General features: G+C 40.5%; 1 protein-coding gene across 39 annotated transcripts in view; it reads right to left on the reverse strand.

Moving 5' to 3' along the window:
* Nucleotides 1-328: 328 nt before the first annotated feature.
* SORBS1 (sorbin and SH3 domain containing 1) overlaps nucleotides 329-20,151 on the reverse strand; it is a 247,761-nt gene continuing 227,938 nt past the window's right edge. For 31 of the 39 annotated variants that reach the window (XM_072130585.1, XM_072130583.1, XM_072130584.1 and 28 more), the window contains 10 exons: nucleotides 19,958-20,072; nucleotides 19,756-19,881; nucleotides 18,227-18,421; nucleotides 15,421-16,116; nucleotides 13,918-14,028; nucleotides 11,143-11,241; nucleotides 8,059-8,118; nucleotides 7,451-7,641; nucleotides 5,238-5,350; nucleotides 329-4,386 (listed from right to left, as the gene is read on the reverse strand). In XM_072130585.1, coding sequence (XP_071986686.1) covers nucleotides 4,319-4,386; nucleotides 5,238-5,350; nucleotides 7,451-7,641; nucleotides 8,059-8,118; nucleotides 11,143-11,241; nucleotides 13,918-14,028; nucleotides 15,421-16,116; nucleotides 18,227-18,421; nucleotides 19,756-19,881; nucleotides 19,958-20,072 — 1,774 coding nt within the window. In that variant the 3' untranslated portion in view covers nucleotides 329-4,318. The remainder of the gene's footprint in view (nucleotides 4,387-5,237; nucleotides 5,351-7,450; nucleotides 7,642-8,058; nucleotides 8,119-11,142; nucleotides 11,242-13,917; nucleotides 14,029-15,420; nucleotides 16,117-18,226; nucleotides 18,422-19,755; nucleotides 19,882-19,957; nucleotides 20,073-20,151) is intronic. The other 8 variants (XM_072130608.1, XM_072130589.1, XM_072130610.1 and 5 more) reach the window with 5 other exon arrangements.

Raw genomic sequence — 20,151 nt, forward strand, 5'->3', positions numbered from 1 at the left:
AAAATAGACACCAGGAGGATTACCTTTTTTTCAGTTGTGTTACTGTGGCCATTTTTGCAAAAATGACGAGAAATGCGGCCATATTGTTTTTTTACCTTTAAATTAGCATCTTATAAATGAATGGGGAAACTATAATTCAGTTATTAATGAATCATTCTGACATAAGGCCTATTCAACACTTTCAGCGCTGTTAATGTATTCATTTGCTTGTGTTTTTTAAAAAAAACTTTTTTTTTTACATCTCATGGCTAATCTGTCTTATTTGATAATCGGGCACCAGTGTCATCTTTGGTTAACCATCACATCGTAAACAACAAGGGACAAGACGTATTGAATGCTTTTTATTATGATTCAAAATATAATGCACTGCAATAAGAAAACAACACAACATATGTTAAAGTGAGGAGCAAAGTGGTCACTCTATAAAGATGTATGTGTTTTTCGCCTATAGAGCCCAATAGGTAATGACTAACGTTACAGTGTGGTTCCCGATTCTTAACATAGTTAGAAATACTGTGGCATAAATGCATCTGCAGGAATAAAATATTAATAAAACAATGAAAAGTTTTTCTTAAAAAGGTGGTCAGTGTCTTGTCTTAATCATGTAATAGATATTTTGTGCTAAACACACTGGGCCTCATGTATAAAAACTAATGCAGAGAAAAAAAAACAGAGGTGTGGCCTAAGGCAACCAATCAGACATCAGAAGCAGTGACCTGATTGGCTGCCTCACTTTTTGTCCCCACTAGTTCTTATGAATCAGGCTCATACGGTGAAGTTATAACAAATCTCCTTCATTTAAATTAAAAACTTCAAAAAAAAAAATAATAATAATAATAAAGTAGCGCCTCCCGTGTTCCAGCTGCTGAATTTTTCCTCTTCAGTCAATTCTCTTAAATTAAAATTAGTTTTTTTTTTTTTTGTTTCTATACAAGATAACGTACATGTTCTTTACAAAGTCAAATATACATATTTACAGTCGCTAACCTCTTAGAAACCAATTTGATGTGTACGTAACATGGCAAAAAAAATAATCTTTAGTACTAGGAACACAGATAATATATATATATTTATGTATATTTATCAAAACATATTGCTAGTCATGCCAACATAGCTTTGTTAATAAATCGGTAGAAAAGCGCCAGCAAAAAAATACTCATCTTACATTATTAAATATACCTTAATATGACAAAAGGACATTCTAGAACTGCAAGGTGCAAACCTACAGTGTAGCTTCACTTGTCCAAAAACTTTTTATATGTGTGTACAGTATGTGACAGCATCACGAAAGCCGACATGGCAGAACTGCCTAACTTCTCTGGACTTTCTAAACCGGAACCTGTCATCTCATGTTACATCTATACTCTAGATGCGGACATCATTATACAGTATATAATAACATACATTGTTTTACTTGTCTTACATCTATACATAGAGCAGTGTATTTGCTGCAAATTCTATGTTAAATACCGATTTGCTGCAGAGGTGACGCAGAATTTAGCGTAAATTTGCAGAGCAAAATCATGCAGCAAAACCTGTAAATTTCAATGGTAACATCTCATTCACTTAACCAGTACAACAACCCATACGTAGAGATGAGTGGATCCGAAGTGTATTTTTGGGTTTGGTGTTCATGTGCGTTCCTCCCGACCAGGACATATTTCCTGGATTAGCTACCAATCCAGCAAATTAACACCTCTAACAACTAATCAATCTGGTAATATGTCCTGGTCGGGAGGAACACACAGGAACACCAAACCCAAAAATACACTTCGGATCCACTCATCACTACCCTATATGCAGTCATTGAATACAGGAATACAGCATACAGGGCAAATTTAGCTCCGAAATCTGCAGGATTGTAAATGCATCTCTTGGTTTGGACACCTGTAAAGTAAAACCTGTGGGCAGTAAGTACAACATTGTAGCTTCTTGTAAAGTGTGTAGTTTAGGAGAACTCCTTATGTTTGATTCAGAGTCTCTGTATCATATAATAAAAAAGTCTCCTAGACAATGACAAATTGGGAGATGGCAAGATATGATCATGTTCACATTCTTCAACTCATTCTAGTACAATGGACAGTAAGCTGAAAGTGTACCTGTGCTCTACACGCCATAGAGGCAGCCAGTGTTATACTTAATACTAAATACTGACCATTTATAGCAAGCTACAAGACTGCCGGTAGGTGGCTTTAGTAGCTGGTATTGTTCCTTGATATGGTAGACATGGAATGGTAGGGATTCCAATTATATGTGATAAAGAAAAATGCGTCAGATATTTGGTGGTCTTGATTTTAGTTTTACCATAATGAGATGAACACGAGGAATGTAGCAGCGGGGTTCACTCCTATAGGTATAGATGCACCGGAGGTAAGTGGGTGCTTGTCAGTGTTCCCAGCGCTCTCTAGAACACTTAGGTATTTTATATTGAAAAAAGGCTGTATTAAAAAAAGTCAGAGACAACACTCTAAATACGGACCAAATGTTCTTACAAATGTAGAATCCCCAGCTATACTCTGTGTGATCTGTACACCTACAATGGAAAATTTGAATTAGCACCCGCCGGGCACCAAAAAAATGATATTCCCCTTGCTACACCATCCAGACCAACTAAAAATACTGTAGAGAGACTCTCTAGTAAAACCAGAAGGGATATTGCTGGAATATATATGGTATCCATTGAATGTTGCAATAACTATAAAAGGCAAAACAGCTACAATATAACATGCCTAAGGCGCCTTACACCCTTAGTGGGTGTGATGTGTGCAGCTTGTATTACACTCGTAGAATGTGCTGGCTGGAACGTCCGGCCCGGTCACCGATCAACCGGAACCGAACTCAGCAGATCAGTTCTGTTCTGAATGGCAGCGCTCAGGCCGATCATTGCAGCCAGTACACGACGCATCACACTCACCAGTATGTAAGGGGCCTAAGGGAGAGCTTAAAGGAAACCTACCACTTCGGATAGGGCTTATAAGCAGCACATGCCATGCACCAGCTCACCCTGAGATGCTGCACGGCATGTGCTGCTTATCAGCCCTATCCGGAGTGGTAGGTTTCCTTTAAATGCATTCGCCACAAGGTATATACTGGATGTACCGAATGCTAGTACACCTTGTACAACAGCTATAGATCTAATATCTTACCAACCCAATCACCAGTTTAGGCAAGACGCATATGTAAAGTAAGGATTAGACATGCTCCAGTAATCACAACATGCACATACTATTGTAGACTATTCCAAGATGGAGAAATCCAGCGTGATCCAAACATCTTTCCATCCAAAGTTTTGGGCCCATCTCCTGAACTTGTATAATGCATACAGACACTAAATAGTGAGTCTGAAGAATCTCTAGAACATCTGGCCTCTATCTACATGACTAACCTTCTGCAATACCTAAGTTTCTCACTGTCTATATACTTGGACTCAATATGTAATACGAATGTTTGTCTCACATCCAAGAACGAAAAAGTTTGGGAACTTGGGGTAGTAGATGTTTCTTTTAAACATGAACACCCACCTACAGCCTGGTAACTCGGTCTCCTATAACATAGAATGTAACGATGACCAAATCATCTACTTGCTGCTCCAATGACCGAAAAATAGTGATTCCCACCATCATGATGACTATGGAACAGAAGTGAAATGTCCATTGCTCATCCTCTTGATTTAATTGGACATTTTTGTAAAATATGGGTCCAACGATACAACTTCTACTGATTCTGCGGTGCTGAAATGTGTGACCCCTCTATCCATATCTTCCCATGTAGGAGCCCTGGTGGTGTAGTAGCAAAGCATTGCCTGATGGCATGTGTACATCTGTAGCAACTCTGAGATACAATGTATCTCCTACTATGTGATACTAAAAAAGATATAAGCAAAATATACATTTTTTCTTTCATAGAAGTGATTGCAATTGCACATTGTTTAAGAAAATAAAACTATGGTGGCCTTGAGCAACCATTCTGTAGGCTGGCGCTTATCAGTTTACTGAAATAGAGGATCATAGAGAAAAATAAAAACTTTTCCATTTATAAAATGGCTGCCCGCACTACGTGTAGAAGACAGGTACACTTTCAGTACAAGATAAGTATCAAATGATAGATTTTCTGCTTTAGTGAAAAAACCATAAGGCAAAGTACTCTTCAGTGGCCGATTAACCCTTCTGTTGCCTTCTGTTAGATATTAGTACTTCTCGGCAGTACTGTCACATGTAAACCTCTTTGTGTAGAACCACATAGTTAATACATTCAGCAACGGCCTTCATGTAGCATAATACCAAGCAGCTTTAGTACTCTGTAGCCGTGTTCTGGATTCTCAGTAAAACACCGATTTAACATAATTGCCCGGAAATGTGCCGAACATCTTTGTTCTTCTGGATGTACCTGTGGAAGGATGAAAGAAAATCATTACATGTATGTTGACAATTTAACCACTCTTCTTACTTCAACAGGGTCATGGAGAAAATGCCCAACAAAAATCTGCCCCTTGATCTCATCCGAGTCCAGTTCAGAGAACTTCCAGAAAAATGCATATAGAAATAAACATGTGGGACCAAGCTTCATGCCTTAGGCCCCTTGACCATAACCGTATATGGCGGCCGTATGATAGCTGTATGCACGCCAGGATATGTTGAGCACTACGTGCGTCACCATACCACGCAGTCACCAGAAAAAAAGTGCGTGCTCTGTCTATCGACGCAAGAATGGTCCGGCAGTACAGCCCTTACGGAGAGGGGAGGGTGAGCAGACATTTTAACCCCTGATAAAGCAGACATTAGATGCTTATACAATGCTGGGAATGTGAATATATTTAATATAGCGCATGACTTAATTTCCAATGGAGGATACAGTCACTGTAGTATAAAGCAAGGAGCGGGTGTCCCCACATGACAAGATTTTGGAGGAAAATACAGACAAGGGGAACAGTGTGACTGTCTGTTATCTACTGATATCTTCCTGAATCGCGCCGGACTTCATCCTCGTCGGACCGTCCAAATCAGGGATCGTGACAGTACCAGGTAAGTAAATTTGCCCCAATATATAAATGAAAATGCTCCCATCCCTAAACTGAGATACCCATCTCTTCCAAATCCCTGATACACATGCATACCTGGCAGGGCCAATCAGTGCTTGTGTTGTTACTGATAAAGGGGATAAAGACATTTAATCGTATCCTCCATCTCTAAAATCCAATATTATTGAAAATAATATTAATGCTATGTGAGTGACCTTACCTACAAACCAGCCATCATCACACTTCTCCATAACATCAACAACATCTCCTTCTCTGAGCTCCAACTCATCATCATTTTGGGGTAAGTAACTGTACAAAGCCTGATAGGTAAACCTAGGATGTGAAGCAAACAGAAACTTTCAAATAAGGCAGATAATGGAAAAGATCATGTAATTCAATGTTACACATATTCTAGAAAGAAAATCACACCATTCATGGGATCCATAGATTGCTCTATTCTCAATTTACTCATCAGGTTACCCAAAATATTATATGTCATTTCTGAGGGGGGTCTAATATTAACATCAGCACTGACACTTCCTAAATGAATCTGAATGTGGGGAGCCCATAATGACCCTTGATGATCGGCTGACCAGCGATTGACGATCATCCTCTGTCTAGGGTTCGATGACATAAAAGTCTGAGTAGCGGAAAATCTAAAAACTCCTTTAGCAAACATATGAGGTAGGGTGTAATGTGATCAGTTACTACAGACTGATGTAACCCGAGTGTCTGAACGTTTTATGTGTTCGATAGGAAGACCACCAGTAACACAATACAGGGCTACCATAAATAACCCAGGCATTTCATATACTTTCCAGTAGAGAATAATGGTTTGACAAGCCCCTAATCTCGCATACCCCCAGGCAGCTGTGCGAGTATCCAGCATTTCCCGGCTGCCTTTCCTCTAATCTCTTCCACTCACTGAGACACATTCCTGCTGTGCTCACGTAGGTAATGGAAACAATGAGGCTAAATAAAAGGCATGCCATAGCGACTGCTTCCCAGTGGTATCTCCTATCCCACACAGAGGTGAAAGGTCAGCCCATGCAGGGTGACATCATAGATTTTTTTGTTGTTGTTGCGGAAATATTACATATCCAATGTAGAAGATGATTCAGCCCCACTGGAATTCAGTACTATGTTTAAGGTCATCTATCAGTGGAACATAAAATGTAATCAAATAAAATACCAAAAAAAATAAATAAATAGGAAGACCAGTTCACATCTCCGTTATTTTTATTAGTCATTTTGTATCAGTTATTGTGAGCCAAAAACAGTAGTGCAGACTTCACAGAATCAAAGTAAAATAGAAGGATTTGCACCAGTTTTGTGGGTTCAACCGCACCCGATTTTGGCTCACAATGCACAAATCTGATCACCAGTAAAGGGCGTTTTCTCATTATATCCACAGGATTCGATCTCTGGGACCAGCACCTATCTCAGGAATGGGGTCATCTGGTCTCCTTCCCGCAGCCAAGATGAAAGGAGAGTGTACTGCCTATGCTTGGCCACTCTCCCTTCAACTCAATGGAAGCAATGAAGATAGCCAGGAATATATGCTTGGCGCACCCATAGAGCTGAATCTAGAGTGGCCTTTAGATAGGACACAATGTACAATCTGTTCAGCTCCTCCTGCTCTATACCATGCTGCCTTTAGATAGGACACTATGTACAATGTGCTCAGCTCCTCCTGCTCTATAACATGCTGCCTGACGAAAGTCCAGTGTGTACAATCTGCGGTGTTCATTCTGCTATATAACCTGCTGCCTGCAGATAGGATACTACATATCAAGAGGGAAGATTTACTTACCCGGTCCATTCGCGATCCAGTGGCGCGTTCTCTGCGCTGGATTCGGGTCCGGCCGGGATTTATTATGGTAGTTCCTCCGCCGTCCACCAGGTGGTGGTGCTGCGCTGAAAAGCAGCGGAACGCACTGGAGTACACCCAGCCGGGCTGAGTGAAGGTAAGTGCAAGCACCGCGACAGATTTTTTTTTTAAATGCGGCGGTTTTTCAGAATCCGTCGGGTTTTCGTTCGGCCACGCCCCCCGATTTCCGTCGCGTGTATGCCAGCGTCGCTGCACCACAATCCGATCGAGTGTGCCAAAATCCCAGGGCAATTCAGGGGAAATCGGCGCAAATCGGAAATATTCGGGTAACACGTCGGGAAAACGCAAATTGGGCCCTTAGTAAATGACCCCCAATGTGCTTGAAAACATGCTACCTTCTGATAGGACACTATTTTTTTACCCCTGAAAAAGCACCGATAAAAGAGCTGTAATTTGGAGATTTGGAAAAATAGACATAGCTGCTTCCCATGATATCACATAGTGTTATCTGGAGCTACATATAGAATTGTATGTAAAATGAGTGTAATAACAGATCTATACATCAGAAAGGATACAAACCAAGTACATGGATGGAAACTTACGCATCTTGCGGCGTCTGACTCCTCTCTAAGCTGTCCCTTCTCTGCTGAGCCTGAGGTTGCTGGGAAATGATGAAACATTGTTTATTGTCATAGGAAGACACTTTGTGTCGATAGTCAAAGGGGTGAGAGATAGTACTGCAGTAACGGACTGATTTCTCTGCAATGCTTATAATCTCATTGCAGACAGCTTCCTGCCGACAGTCAACAAGAGAAAAGAGACAGCAAAAAGATGGAGACATTCCAGACAAGTCCAGTATGTAAGAGAAGTGGAGATCCCATAAGTCCATGTAGTGGAGTGCAGAAGTATCCCAAGGGTAAGCATGGAGAAACAGGCAAGATACAGAAGAAGGGAGAATTTAGTACAGATATACAGTAGATACAGTGCAGAGCCTGATGCAGTTAGCATGTTGCTGTTAGAAAATGCTCTTAATCTAGCAAAGAAATGTCGGTCATGCAATATTGCAGTGAGTTAGGATTCAAGGTGCAGGCGTAGCAGGAAAGAGAATATTACTTGGACCGAGAAACAGAGACACACGTGTTAACACAGACGGGAGTCAAATCAATGCACCGGTGGCCGCTCCGCAGCGGGCGCACCAAGGATCTCTTACCACATAGCTCTTTTCAGACTCTGTGAGGTCTGGTCCTGTGCTCAGTGTATGATGAGGTTGCTGTGGTCATCAAGCAAATTATAAGGGACACATTTAGCATGGGTAATCGGGTTACAGGGAGACACAGAAAGGCACACAATAGTTTGAATCTAAGACATTTCCAATCCAGTGGCTGCTGAAGGAGGGGAAAAAGTTTTTGTGGCTTTATGACACGCCATATACCAAATCAGGCCAATATTTGCTAGGCTCGATATTTGGTCCTGGTTTAATACTTTTGGTTATTTCATTTCTTCAGTGATTTTACTCGTCAGATTTGGTTAACATTGTGCCCCAGTATTAAACTAGAATGTAGAACTAAATGTCCATAAGGAATGAGTGACCATAGTGGCCATTATTTTCAGAGCTGGTACTGGTTCACAGAATCTGGTCACTTAGAGGGGTTGTCCGACTATATTAAAAACTCTACAGGTGGGCTGGGGAGGGCTGTTAAAAAAGATAAACCTTTACTTACCTCCTCTGGCGCTCCCGGTCTCCCATCAGAGCCATGCCCGTGTTTGTTTAAAGGGGAACGGCACTTCTGGTGGCCTGGCACGCTCACTGTCCCCTGTCCCTGTGCGGTATCAAGCTCTGGAACAGGTGCCATGTCCCTTTAAACAAACAGGAGCCCGGCTCTGACAGGGTCTGAGCCGGTGTTGGAGACCTGGAGCACCAGAGGAAGTCAATTTTTTTTAACAGCCCTCCCCAGCCCATCTGCTGGGTTTTTAATATAGTCTGAGAACCCCTTTAATATCAGGCAAGAGATCATTTGTTGTAGCCATAAGTTTAGGTGTCTCTTCATCTAAAACTCATTCTGTGAAGACTTAACAGTATAGTTAACACTCTAATATAGTATTATAGAAGAGGTGGGATAAAAGCACAGGTCCATCAAGTCCAATCTATAATCCGGTGTTGATCCAGAAGAAGACAAAGAAAAACTCTACGAGGTTTACTAGACAACACAAGTATCAAGTAGCCTTTAGTAACTTGTGAGCCAGTGCACCACACACAATGCCTCTTAGACACTATACTTGACAGAGGATCATCTTGAGTCAGGAATAAACCAATATTATTTAAAGGAAGAAGCAAAATGCAAAAACAGTAAAGACATAAAAATGGTGATGTAAAACAAAGATTTAGACAATGCAAATACACTGCAGACAAGCAGAATGAGCCATGTGCAGAAACCTGCAATATCTTGGATTAAAGTGGAGAATGTTATACCAGACACAAGCTATTAAATGTAAAAAAAAACCCACAATCTATGGTCTGACTCTCCATGAAAAAGAAGTTTCTTTATTTTGAACCTCGTAGTCCACATCACTGGTCCTTGGCATTGAATCGCAGAAGACACTGTAGACTTCATATGGTAAGTTCTGCTTGTCTGCTGTTTTATTTAGGAGTAAATAGATGATGACCTCATGACATAACCTTCAATACTATAGAATGTGACTTCTAGGCACCATATGTGTAGCCACAAATGTAATCCTCATGAGACAGATGTATGAATAAAATGTTTGGGTTGTAGGATGGCATTTTGTATACAATACAAAAGTAACTCAATCTTGATGGGAAACCTGTCACAAAGAAAATCCTTTCCAACCTGCAGACAGCGTGTCAGGAGTTTAGTAGAGTAATATAAAAGTTCATGATGGTCATAGTCCAGCGAGTTGCTCTACTGGACTGATGAATATCTCTGTATTGCCTCCACTCATGGTGAATGCTATTACTCACCAACTCTCTCTACCCAATAATACACTGAATATTTCCACACAAAACCATATACAAGCTCAGCTCCTCCTGCTCTATAATATACAGCTTACAGATATGACACTATATACAATCTGCTCTGCCCTTGCTGCTGTATAACATGCTGGCTGCAAACAGGATACAGTATACACTCTGCTCATCTCCTTCTGCTCTATAATATTCTGTCTGCAGATAGGATACCATGTAAAATCTGATCAGCTCCTCTAGCTCTATAGAACACTATATACAATCTCCCCAGATCCTCCTGCTCTATAACATGCTGGCTGCAGATAGGATACCATGTAAAATCTGATTAGCTCCTCTAGCTCTATAGAACACTATATACAATCTCCCCAGATCCTCCTGCTCTATAACATGCTGGCTGCAGATAGGATACCATGTAAAATCTGATTAGCTCCTCTAGCTCTATAGAACACTATATACAATCTCCCCAGATCCTCCTGCTCTATAACATGCTGGCTGCAGATAGGATACCATGTAAAATCTGATTAGCTCCTCCAGCTCTATAGGACACTATGTACAATCTTCTCAGATCCTCCTGCTCTATAACATGCTGGCTGCAGATAGGATACCATGTAAAATCTGATCAGCTCCTCTAGCTCTATAGAACACTATATACAATCTCCTCAGATCCTCCTGCTCTATAACATGCTGGCTGCAGATAGGACACCATGTAAAATCTGATCAGCTCCTCTAGCTCTATAGAACACTACATACAATCTCCCCAGATCCTCCTGCTCTATAACATGCTGGCTGCAGATAGGATATTATATACAATCTACTCAGCCCCTGCTGCTGTATAATAAACTATATACAGATTCAACACTATGTAATCTTTTCAGCTTCCCTGCTCTATAACATGCTGCCTGCAGATAGTTCCATGTGACAAGTTTCCTATAAATGAATATTTGAGATGCATTACAACAATGGGCAGATTCTTACGGAGAACACCGGCTGAAGTACTGTATAAAATCTATATGGAGCAAATAGCATCAAAAAAGATACAGAATACCTCATCCCCTATAACAAAATAAATGACAATGATATATATGTACTAATATAAGCTCGTGAAGCTCTATAAACATATAACACTTAGCAGAGCAATCCCAAGTACGTGGGAATCTATATTTCAGTATATATTGTGCCCTGATTGTATCCAAAAAATTGAAATATGTCAGGAAAATTCTTAAACCTGTAGTAAGAAGTAGTAAGAAGTAACAGTATTGCCTTAACAATAGCTTTAAATTGGGAACATAAATGTAATTTTCTTGGCCTTACCACAATAGAATTTGAGTTCATGGTATTAACCGGGGAGTCTGTAAGTCTTACAGGACTTTTAGGTGTCGGTGCGGTTTGTTCACCGTCAGATCTGCAGGGCTAATGAGATGGTGTAAAAGGACAAAAGATGCAATGAGAATGAGATGGAAAATGAATGCACAATACATAGATCATGTCATCGCCCAGCGTTCGCCAGAAGCCACACAAATCGCACAGCAACCACTCTATGCATGCAAGAACATCATGTACAACAGGAGGATGACCAATACATAACACTAAGCAAGGGCTCTCATGTCCAACATAGCAAAAATATACGATCAGGTTGTGGAATATCACTTTACTGTAAGGATTTCCTGGTAACCCCAGGATGACACTAATTAACAAGGTACAGCAATAGCTGAAGCTGAGAGTAGAGAAGATTGCTTACTGCTGGGGGTTATTACTGGGTTATTCCAGAAGTAACATATATGTCTACAGTATACACAAGACATGGAATATAAGTAAAATAATATACCACTTAAATACGACCAAATAATAAAAAAGTCCAGATCCCCCACTCAGCCCACTATAAAAAGAATTTCACCATTGCATTCAATGATACATGAATAAGTCTCAACAAACAACTAGCATATATAATCAGTAGCTGGATATTGAGACTTGTATATTTGATCTTAAACTGCCACGTTCTGACTTTGACATCCCGTCTATCGATGTAGATTATGGAATATTTTAGATCCACAAAATGACACATTGTTCATTATGTATGGTACAACTCTACGTAAAGGGAACTGAAGTACAAGAAGAAGGACCATATATACTCGAGTATAAGCCTAGTTTTTACCTAGGCTCTACCAGGTTTTTGTGGTAAAATTAGGGGCCTCGGCTTATACTTGGGTCGGCTTATACTCGAGTATATACGGTAAATGTTGTATTCTAATGATCATTACAACCAATAAAAATAAACACTCCCGGAAGTCCAATAGCAGCCACATGTGGAAGCTGTTACAGTGTTACAGAAGAACAAGCTAAGGTATATCATGAAATGATGCCCCCTTTCTTTTTTGTGGTTTTGTTTAATTTGTATATTGTTTAATTTGTGCATTTGTCATGTCTTGGATTTTTATAACAATTTGACATCTACGAGATTACAGCATACTAGGGGTACGTATTCCTTTTGTAATTATATTGCTGTCTATTTTTTTTTTTTTTTTTGTAATTGTAGAAACTCAAGAAATATTTAAAGGAAATCTACCATCAAAATCAATGGCCTCCTTTCTAAAATCAGCTTTTAAATTATGCAAATTAGCCTGTAGGGCTCCAGAGGGGGTCCCACCTCCCTCAGTTATTCTTCCTTCTGTGCCTAATGTAATGTCACACAGTAGGAGAGGGGGAAAGTGCTCCTGAACAGTGTAACAGTCTGTGAAGCCAGAGCATGGAGGGGATCTGGTAACATTTCCCAGAGCCAGCCTGGCATATTAACATAATTTAAAAAGTTGATTTCAGAAGGAAGCCATGGATAACAGATAAAAGAAGATTACTGCAGTCCCGGTGCCTGGATCTATTAGTAAGTGCCCCAGGGTTATTATACTGGATTTATATGGTAGATTGACCTTCATTTGAAAATGTAGCATTCAATTATCTAAAAAATATAGCATAAAATCATAATACATTCTTATGCTTTTAAAACAAACTAATATATAATAATAATAATAATAATAATAATCTTTATTTATATAGCGCCATCAAATTACGTAGTGCTTTACAAATCAATAACTTTAAGAAATACAATTCCTTAGATTATACATTCAGATGGTGTTTCTCATCAATCTGTAGAAGCGAAAACAGAGGAACTTCATAATTTGAGCAATTTTTTATAGAAGCAAACATGTCAGGCTCCCCTAATGCTGCCTATACCCTTTACATATCAGATACTCCTGATATATTTGCAGATACATCACATTGGCTTATCTATTATGGGCACAAAGGTTCAAGCACCTTAAAAACTCCCATACACATTATCTATCTACTTCTAGACTTTCCGGAATAGGACATTTTTAAAAACCTTGACGATGGGTCGGTCATTTGTCTGAACAATGCGATTCTAAGATTTAAACAAATTCTGAGATTCATACAAACTGAAATGTCCAATGAGCATTCAGTCACTGTATCTCAAGGATGCATTGAAGATAAGAATACAAACAAAACCAAGAGATCTTTAGGACTGTAGCCTTCACCTTTAACCCGTCAGCAGGTGAAGGTCTCCCAGGCCATTTCTATCCCCACAATCCTACAGATTTCATTTCCAATTCGTTGGTCTAGCCCACTGGTGGTGAACCTATGGCACCGGTGCCAGAGGCGGCACTCTGTGGGCACTCAGGCCATCACCCCAGAATGAAGTTCACCAGACAGAACTCAAAGAATCTGATTGAAAGTTGTCAATGAACAAGGAGAAATAAATTACTGCTTAAATTGCTGTGTTGGCACTTTGCAATAAATAAGTGGCTTTTGTTTGAAGTTTGGGCACTGAGGCTCTAGAAGGTTCACCATCACTGGTCTAGCCTATGGAGGTTCACTGTTAGACAAAGTCTCCTCTAGAACATAATGTTAACATCCTTCATGTTCCGGATATTATATTAGTATGTAGATCAGCATGAGACCCTCTGCTTGCGCCAGTCTTCAGGGTTGTTCATGCCGATAGCGGTTACAAGGGAGCGCATGCAGCTTGTGAGCAGGTGTCTTATGATATTCAAGCAGCAAGCTACACAAATCCATTACCTGTGACACACTGACCCTGCCTCTAGTTCTGGGAGGTGGCTGATTTGTGACAGGACAGGAGGACAGTGCAGAAGGATAGACAGATGAAGAGAGTGGCATTGTGTCTGTGGTCTTCAAAGGAGAGAAAGCTTGTCAGATAGATTTTATAGTGCAAGTCACCTTTATATGTTATGAAAAAAACAAGCACAATAAGGTGCACCAACGTCTATGCACAACGGAGACATTCGGTTCATGGATAACTAGTGTTTTTGGACACTTGGGTCGCCTCATTGTTTCCATTGAGCCAAGACAAAAGGTGACCTTCTACGGTTATAGTGTTAGGCCGCATTCAAAGTGACTTTTCAGAAAAAAAATTGGATTGTTGCTTCTTTAACCCAATTGTATAAAATGAGACATTTTCCCGCATTTTGTATAACCATTTATTCACAGTCCTATTTCTCCATGTTTGATACGAGAGATAAATATTAAGTGCTGTACCAAAGGGCTGGGACTACAAGCGCTAAGGTCACAATATGGAAAATCAACAGTAGCTTTGCCCAATTTTTTACACATCAAGAATTGACCAAAATTCGGTGAGATTTTGTGTCAAAATCACTTTTACTATTTGCATTGCAAAGAAAGGTACATTGAAGAGTAGCTGCCCACAACTCTGATGTGGAGCCAGCCCAAAGTTAAAATATAGGGGCTCATTTACTAAGAGTCCTGCGGCCGCACTTTGGTTGGATATTCTATCGATTTCCGTGTTACGCCACATCGCGCCGGGGATTGTGTCGCACGCGATAGGATTTTGGTGCATCGGCGCCAGCTTTCACGCGACACAAATCAGGGGCTGGCCGTCGGACAACCCGGCGCATTCGGACTACGTGCGGGATTTAGCATTTCAAATTGTGTTGCAAGACAAGCACTTACAAGCACCAGGAAGAAGGTTGAACTCCGGCGGACTTCGGCGGGGAAGCAACGGATGCAGGAACTCGGGCGCACGATGTTGGTGAATCGCACCAGACTTCGCACCATACGCATCGGGGATCGCGACAGGACCAGTTAAGTAAATGTGCCCCATAGTCTCTATTCACATCTGCATTTTTCATGGCAGACTTGCCAGATTCAGAAATGCGCTTGGCTATAATGGGGTCAGTCGAGTAGCCTCTGCCCTCCCATGACTACTAGGAGGCAAATGTTTTACAGCATGGTGTGACCCAATAATTTAGATATTATAACTCGTATAAATGTATAGCTATTTATAATGACAATTTGTTTTACATAAAATGATCAATGTGAATGGGCTGTAACACAACATGAACACTACAATTAGTTGGCAAGACACACACATTGGCTTCTAAATGTTGTAAAATTACTGGAGGTTACTGGAGGTGAGAATTAAGGGTTAGTAGAAGAGATAATGTGTTATATAGAGCAATTCATATAGAACTATAAAGAAAGTCACAAAACCTGAAACCTCACTCTGATGCACATGAGCGGAGAGCACACACATGCGCCATGTACCTTCATGGGACTGCCCTGAGATCTTTTCAAATCCTCCTGGACATCAGTGATGCTAAGAAGGTCCTTACAATACTCATCAGAGGAATGGGGATTTGTCTTAGTCTGTGGCCCTGCACTTCTCTTCATACATTGCATTGCCTGTGGGTCTCTTATAGTATCACTTGATGCTTTCCAGTTCTCATGCTCACCATTTTCTATTGAACATGCATCACTCTTGGACGTGTGCTGACTACGTAAGACGTCGGTGAGCTCTGAGATCAAGATATCACGAGGCGCAGCCATCTGCACTGGAGAGCCTCCATAACTGGAAGCTGAAGCCACAAACTTCTCATCGCTGTGCGGAGAGATGACATAACTAATTCTAGTAGAAGATTGTGGCCTGGAGGGGTACGTGGCCACTGAAGACAGGCCGGAGTTTGGGGTGGATCTACCAGAGGCATTACAATAGTGGAGACTGACAGATGGTGTTAGAGACAATGTAGGGCTGGCAGCGGCTGATGGAGTTATGTAGTCTATGGTACAAAGCATGGCGTCGGGTAATGGAGGAAGTGGAGGGGTCGAGGTATATCCGCTATTACGGGAAACACCCATTGTGAGTGAAATCCATTCAGATGTGATAGCCTGCACTTCTGGAGAGAAAGCTCTGCGAGAGGCATGAGGTGGTGTAGTGGTGCGTGGCCTGGCATAACTAGGAGACTTAACAGAATAAAAGGAAAGAAACAGAAGAAAAAAAAAAACATAAAAGAGGAAGAATGTAATGGGAAAAAAAAGGATAAACAAATATATCACAAATGATTGATTTCACTTGCTTTCTTGGGAGACGTCTCAATGGTCTCAAATTTCCATGAGCAAAAGATCAAAGTCTAATAGACAGAATAAGAATAAGCTGCAATGCCATGGTCATCCACCAGATGGAATATATGACTACAATCTTCTGTGTACAGTATTTTGTACATTACAGTTAAGTCATCATTGGGCTCAGGGTTCACACCCCTTATTGGTATTATAATTACAATACTGTGTAATATCCCATATAAATTGCATAGTGATAATTTCCAATAAGGAATTATGTAGGCTAAATAAATCTATATCTGCACATACTCTAAAATATACCCTCTACAGGTTTATCTGCTATTCTTTTAGACAAACCATGTATACTTCCATGAGAACCCTCACCCTCATACTGAATCTAGCAAATATATATAGTGGGTACAGAAAGTATTATTTTTCATTCTTTGTTTCATTGCAGCCAATTGACAAGATCCAAAAAGTTCCTTTTTTTTGCGCCTTAATATACACTCTGCTCTCCATATTGACAGAAAAAAAAGCCCAGAAATGTAGATATTTTTGCTAATTTGTTAAACAAGAAAAGCTGAAAGATCACATGGTCATAAGTATTCAGACCCTTTGCTGTGGCACACATATTTAACTCACAACCTGCCAATTTCCTTCTGATCCTCCTTGAGATGGTTCTACTTCTTTATTAGAGTCCGATAGGCACACACCTGTGCATGTCACGGCACATGAGAATCATTAGGTCTAAGGAACTGCCCAAGGAGCTCAGAGACAGGATTGTAGCAAGACACTGATCAGGCCAAGGTCACACAAGAATTTCTGCAGCACTCAAGGTTCCCAAGAGCACAATGGTCTCTATAATCCTTAAAAAAGAAGAAATTTGGGAGGACCACAACTCTTTCTCGACCTGGCCGTCCAGCCAAATTAAGCCATCATGGGAGAAAAGCCTTGTGAGAGAGGTAAAGAAGAACCCCAGGATCACTGTGGCTGAGCTCAAGAGATGCAATAGGGAGATAGTTCCACAAAGTCAATGCAGTCCTCCACCAGTCAGGGCTTTATGGCAGAGTGTGCTGACAGAAGCCTCACCTCAGTCCAAGACATATGAAAGCCACATACAGTTTGTAAAAAAAAAAAAAGAAGAACATTGAACCTTATAGTATTAATTCAAAGTGGTAACCATGGAGAAAACCAGGCACTACTCATCACCTGCCAAATACAATCCCAACAGTGAAACATGGTGGTGGCAGCATCATGCTATGGGGGTGTTTTTCAGGGACAGGATGGCTGGTTGCAATTGAAGGAAAGATGATGCGGCCAAGTACAGAGATATCCTGGATGAAATTGTCTTCTTGAGTGCTCCAGACCTCCGACTGGGCTGAAAGTTCACCTTCCAACAAGACAATGACCCTAAGCACAAAGCTAAAATATCAAAGCAGAGGCTTCAGAACATCTCTGTGTCCTTTCCTGACTGACCCAACCAGAGCCCTGACCTAAACCCAATTGAACATCTCTGGAGACATGTGAAAATGGCTTCCACCAACATTACCCATCCAATCTGAGGGAACTGAAAAGGATTTGCAAGAAAGAGGCAGAGGATTTCCAAATCCAGGTGTGAAAAACTTGTTGCATCATTTCCAAGAAGACTCCTGGCTGCACCAGCTCCATAGGTGCTTCTACTCAACACTGAGCAAAGGGACTAAATACTTATGATCATGTGATATTTCAGTTTTTCTTGTTTAATAAATTTGTAATAAATATCTCCATTTCTGTTTTTCTGACAAGATGGGGTGCAGAGTGCACATTAATGAGCAAAAAATAATAACTTTTTTGGTCTTATCAATTGGCTGCAATAAAACAATGAAAAATTTAAAGGGGGGTCTCAATACTTTCCGTACCCATTGTAACTACTTATAATGTTGACCCAGTGCTGAAAATATATCTAAATCAACAACTGGAAAAGATGTAATATTTGATGCACTCTGATATTCTCACTGCAGATAATGATACATACCTGAGGGGAAGCACTTGTGCTTCTGTTTGGAGAGTATGAATATGGCAGATCCATATAATCAGGTGCATTCTTTACACGTGGCCTCTTCAGGACATCTACATAAGTCACTGGAAATATACCTTGACGGTTAGTTCCAGATATCTTCCCTTCATACCAATTTTCATCCACCCTGCGGATCAATGTTATCCTTTCACCCTGCAAAGTTAAAACAAAGTATCAACTTTTAAGAAATGCTGAAGGAACTGTATGAAGTCATTATTAGGATAACTAATGGGACCCTGATGCAAAAAATGACATTATGATGAGAGAATATAAAGGGGTTGGCCACTTTACCGCAACTTTCTTTTAATATGTGTGTACATGGGGGTAGGGGGAGGGCAGGATATTGGGTAAATTACTACTATACACAATATTAAAAGTTCGGCACCACTTTCTTGATATGTAAAGTGAAGCCTCTTTTTCCTCATCAGCCAGCTACTAGGTGGCTAAAAGAGGTGTGGTTTTTCTTATCCCATCCAGCCTGGAAAACTTGGCATATTTTCCCAGAATCCCATAGTGGAGAATCCAAGGCTATAAGACTCCACACATCTACATGGTGGCCTTAAATGACAGTCTCCGTAAGGAGAACTCTGGCTGATGAGGATCAGGAAGTAGACATACCTGTCCATAAAATGGCTGCAGATGGAGGTCATGTGATCCCTATCTGTCCATGAACAATCGCCCTGCCACGACCACGATCTTATGTTCATGAATACTATCATAAGTTCCTGGCAGGGCAATTGTTCATGGACAGAGATCACATGACCCTCCATCTGTGGCCATTTCATGGACAGGAATGTCTAGCTGATGAGTTAAAAGAAAGAAAGCTTCAATTTCCATATCAACTAAGTGGTGCAGAAAATACCCAAGATCCTGCCCCTCCCCACTTGTACACCCAGTTCAAAGCATATGAGGTACAGATATATTGTTCATTGTATGGTAATTTATTGCATCATTTCTCCCTGATGATGACACAATGCTCCATGGAAACGTACGCAAATTTGCTCTTCTCCAGAAAGGTAGATGCCCATTACCTCAATGTCTAATACATTCAAAAGGACTAAGTATAAAAGCTAAGCCATAATCTCTTCCAAATGGAAACTTTTTTAGGCTTCACCTCTGTACTCCAAGTACAGGCCAAGAATGCATGGACCTTATTGTTTCAATGAGATGCCAGATCTTTGCTTTATATCCCCCACATTGGTTCCAAATCGTATAAAGTTATGAAAAAGCACAATACATCAATGGTTTAGAGAAACAAGTACCCGACAATTCCAAAAAAAATGGATACCTAGCCAATCACCAACCTTTAAATACTTCAAAACAAGCCATGGAAAGGGAATAACTTATTGACATGGAGTTCTGCTAGCCTGGTGCAGAATTCCAAATTATGTCCAGCAAACAATCTGTCCATTGGAATTTTCACTATAAATTTCCCAATCTTTCCACCCAACTGTTTAGTTTTATCAAATTAGGTTTCCATCCACTACCTTTTTGAAGGACATTTCCACCACAGTATCTCCATGAAAGTTAAACTTGGCGACAGCTTCTCCATATTCCAGAACTTGCACCGGTGGAGGTTTCTGTGGCTGTACTTTCTCGGTTTGTGGCAGTATCTGAAATAAAGAAGTTATAATATAAGAAAACGTCAAAGAATATTGGCATGTGAATCATGTATTGGAATGGACTTGCCTCAATATAAGATATAGGGAAGATTCCTGTCCTTCCATGGTGCTCTCCTTCAAACCAGTTCTGATCTATCTGCTTGTAAATATAGACGATATCCCCCTTCTGGAGAGGCAGCTCCCTATAAATAGGGGTCAAATGGTTTGTGAGTATTATATGATGGCTTTTTGATAACTTTTTGGAAGCGCTGTACTACACAT

This window comes from Engystomops pustulosus, chromosome 11 (assembly GCF_040894005.1).
Source record: "Engystomops pustulosus chromosome 11, aEngPut4.maternal, whole genome shotgun sequence".
In the NCBI taxonomy this organism is placed as follows: domain Eukaryota; kingdom Metazoa; phylum Chordata; class Amphibia; order Anura; family Leptodactylidae; genus Engystomops; species Engystomops pustulosus.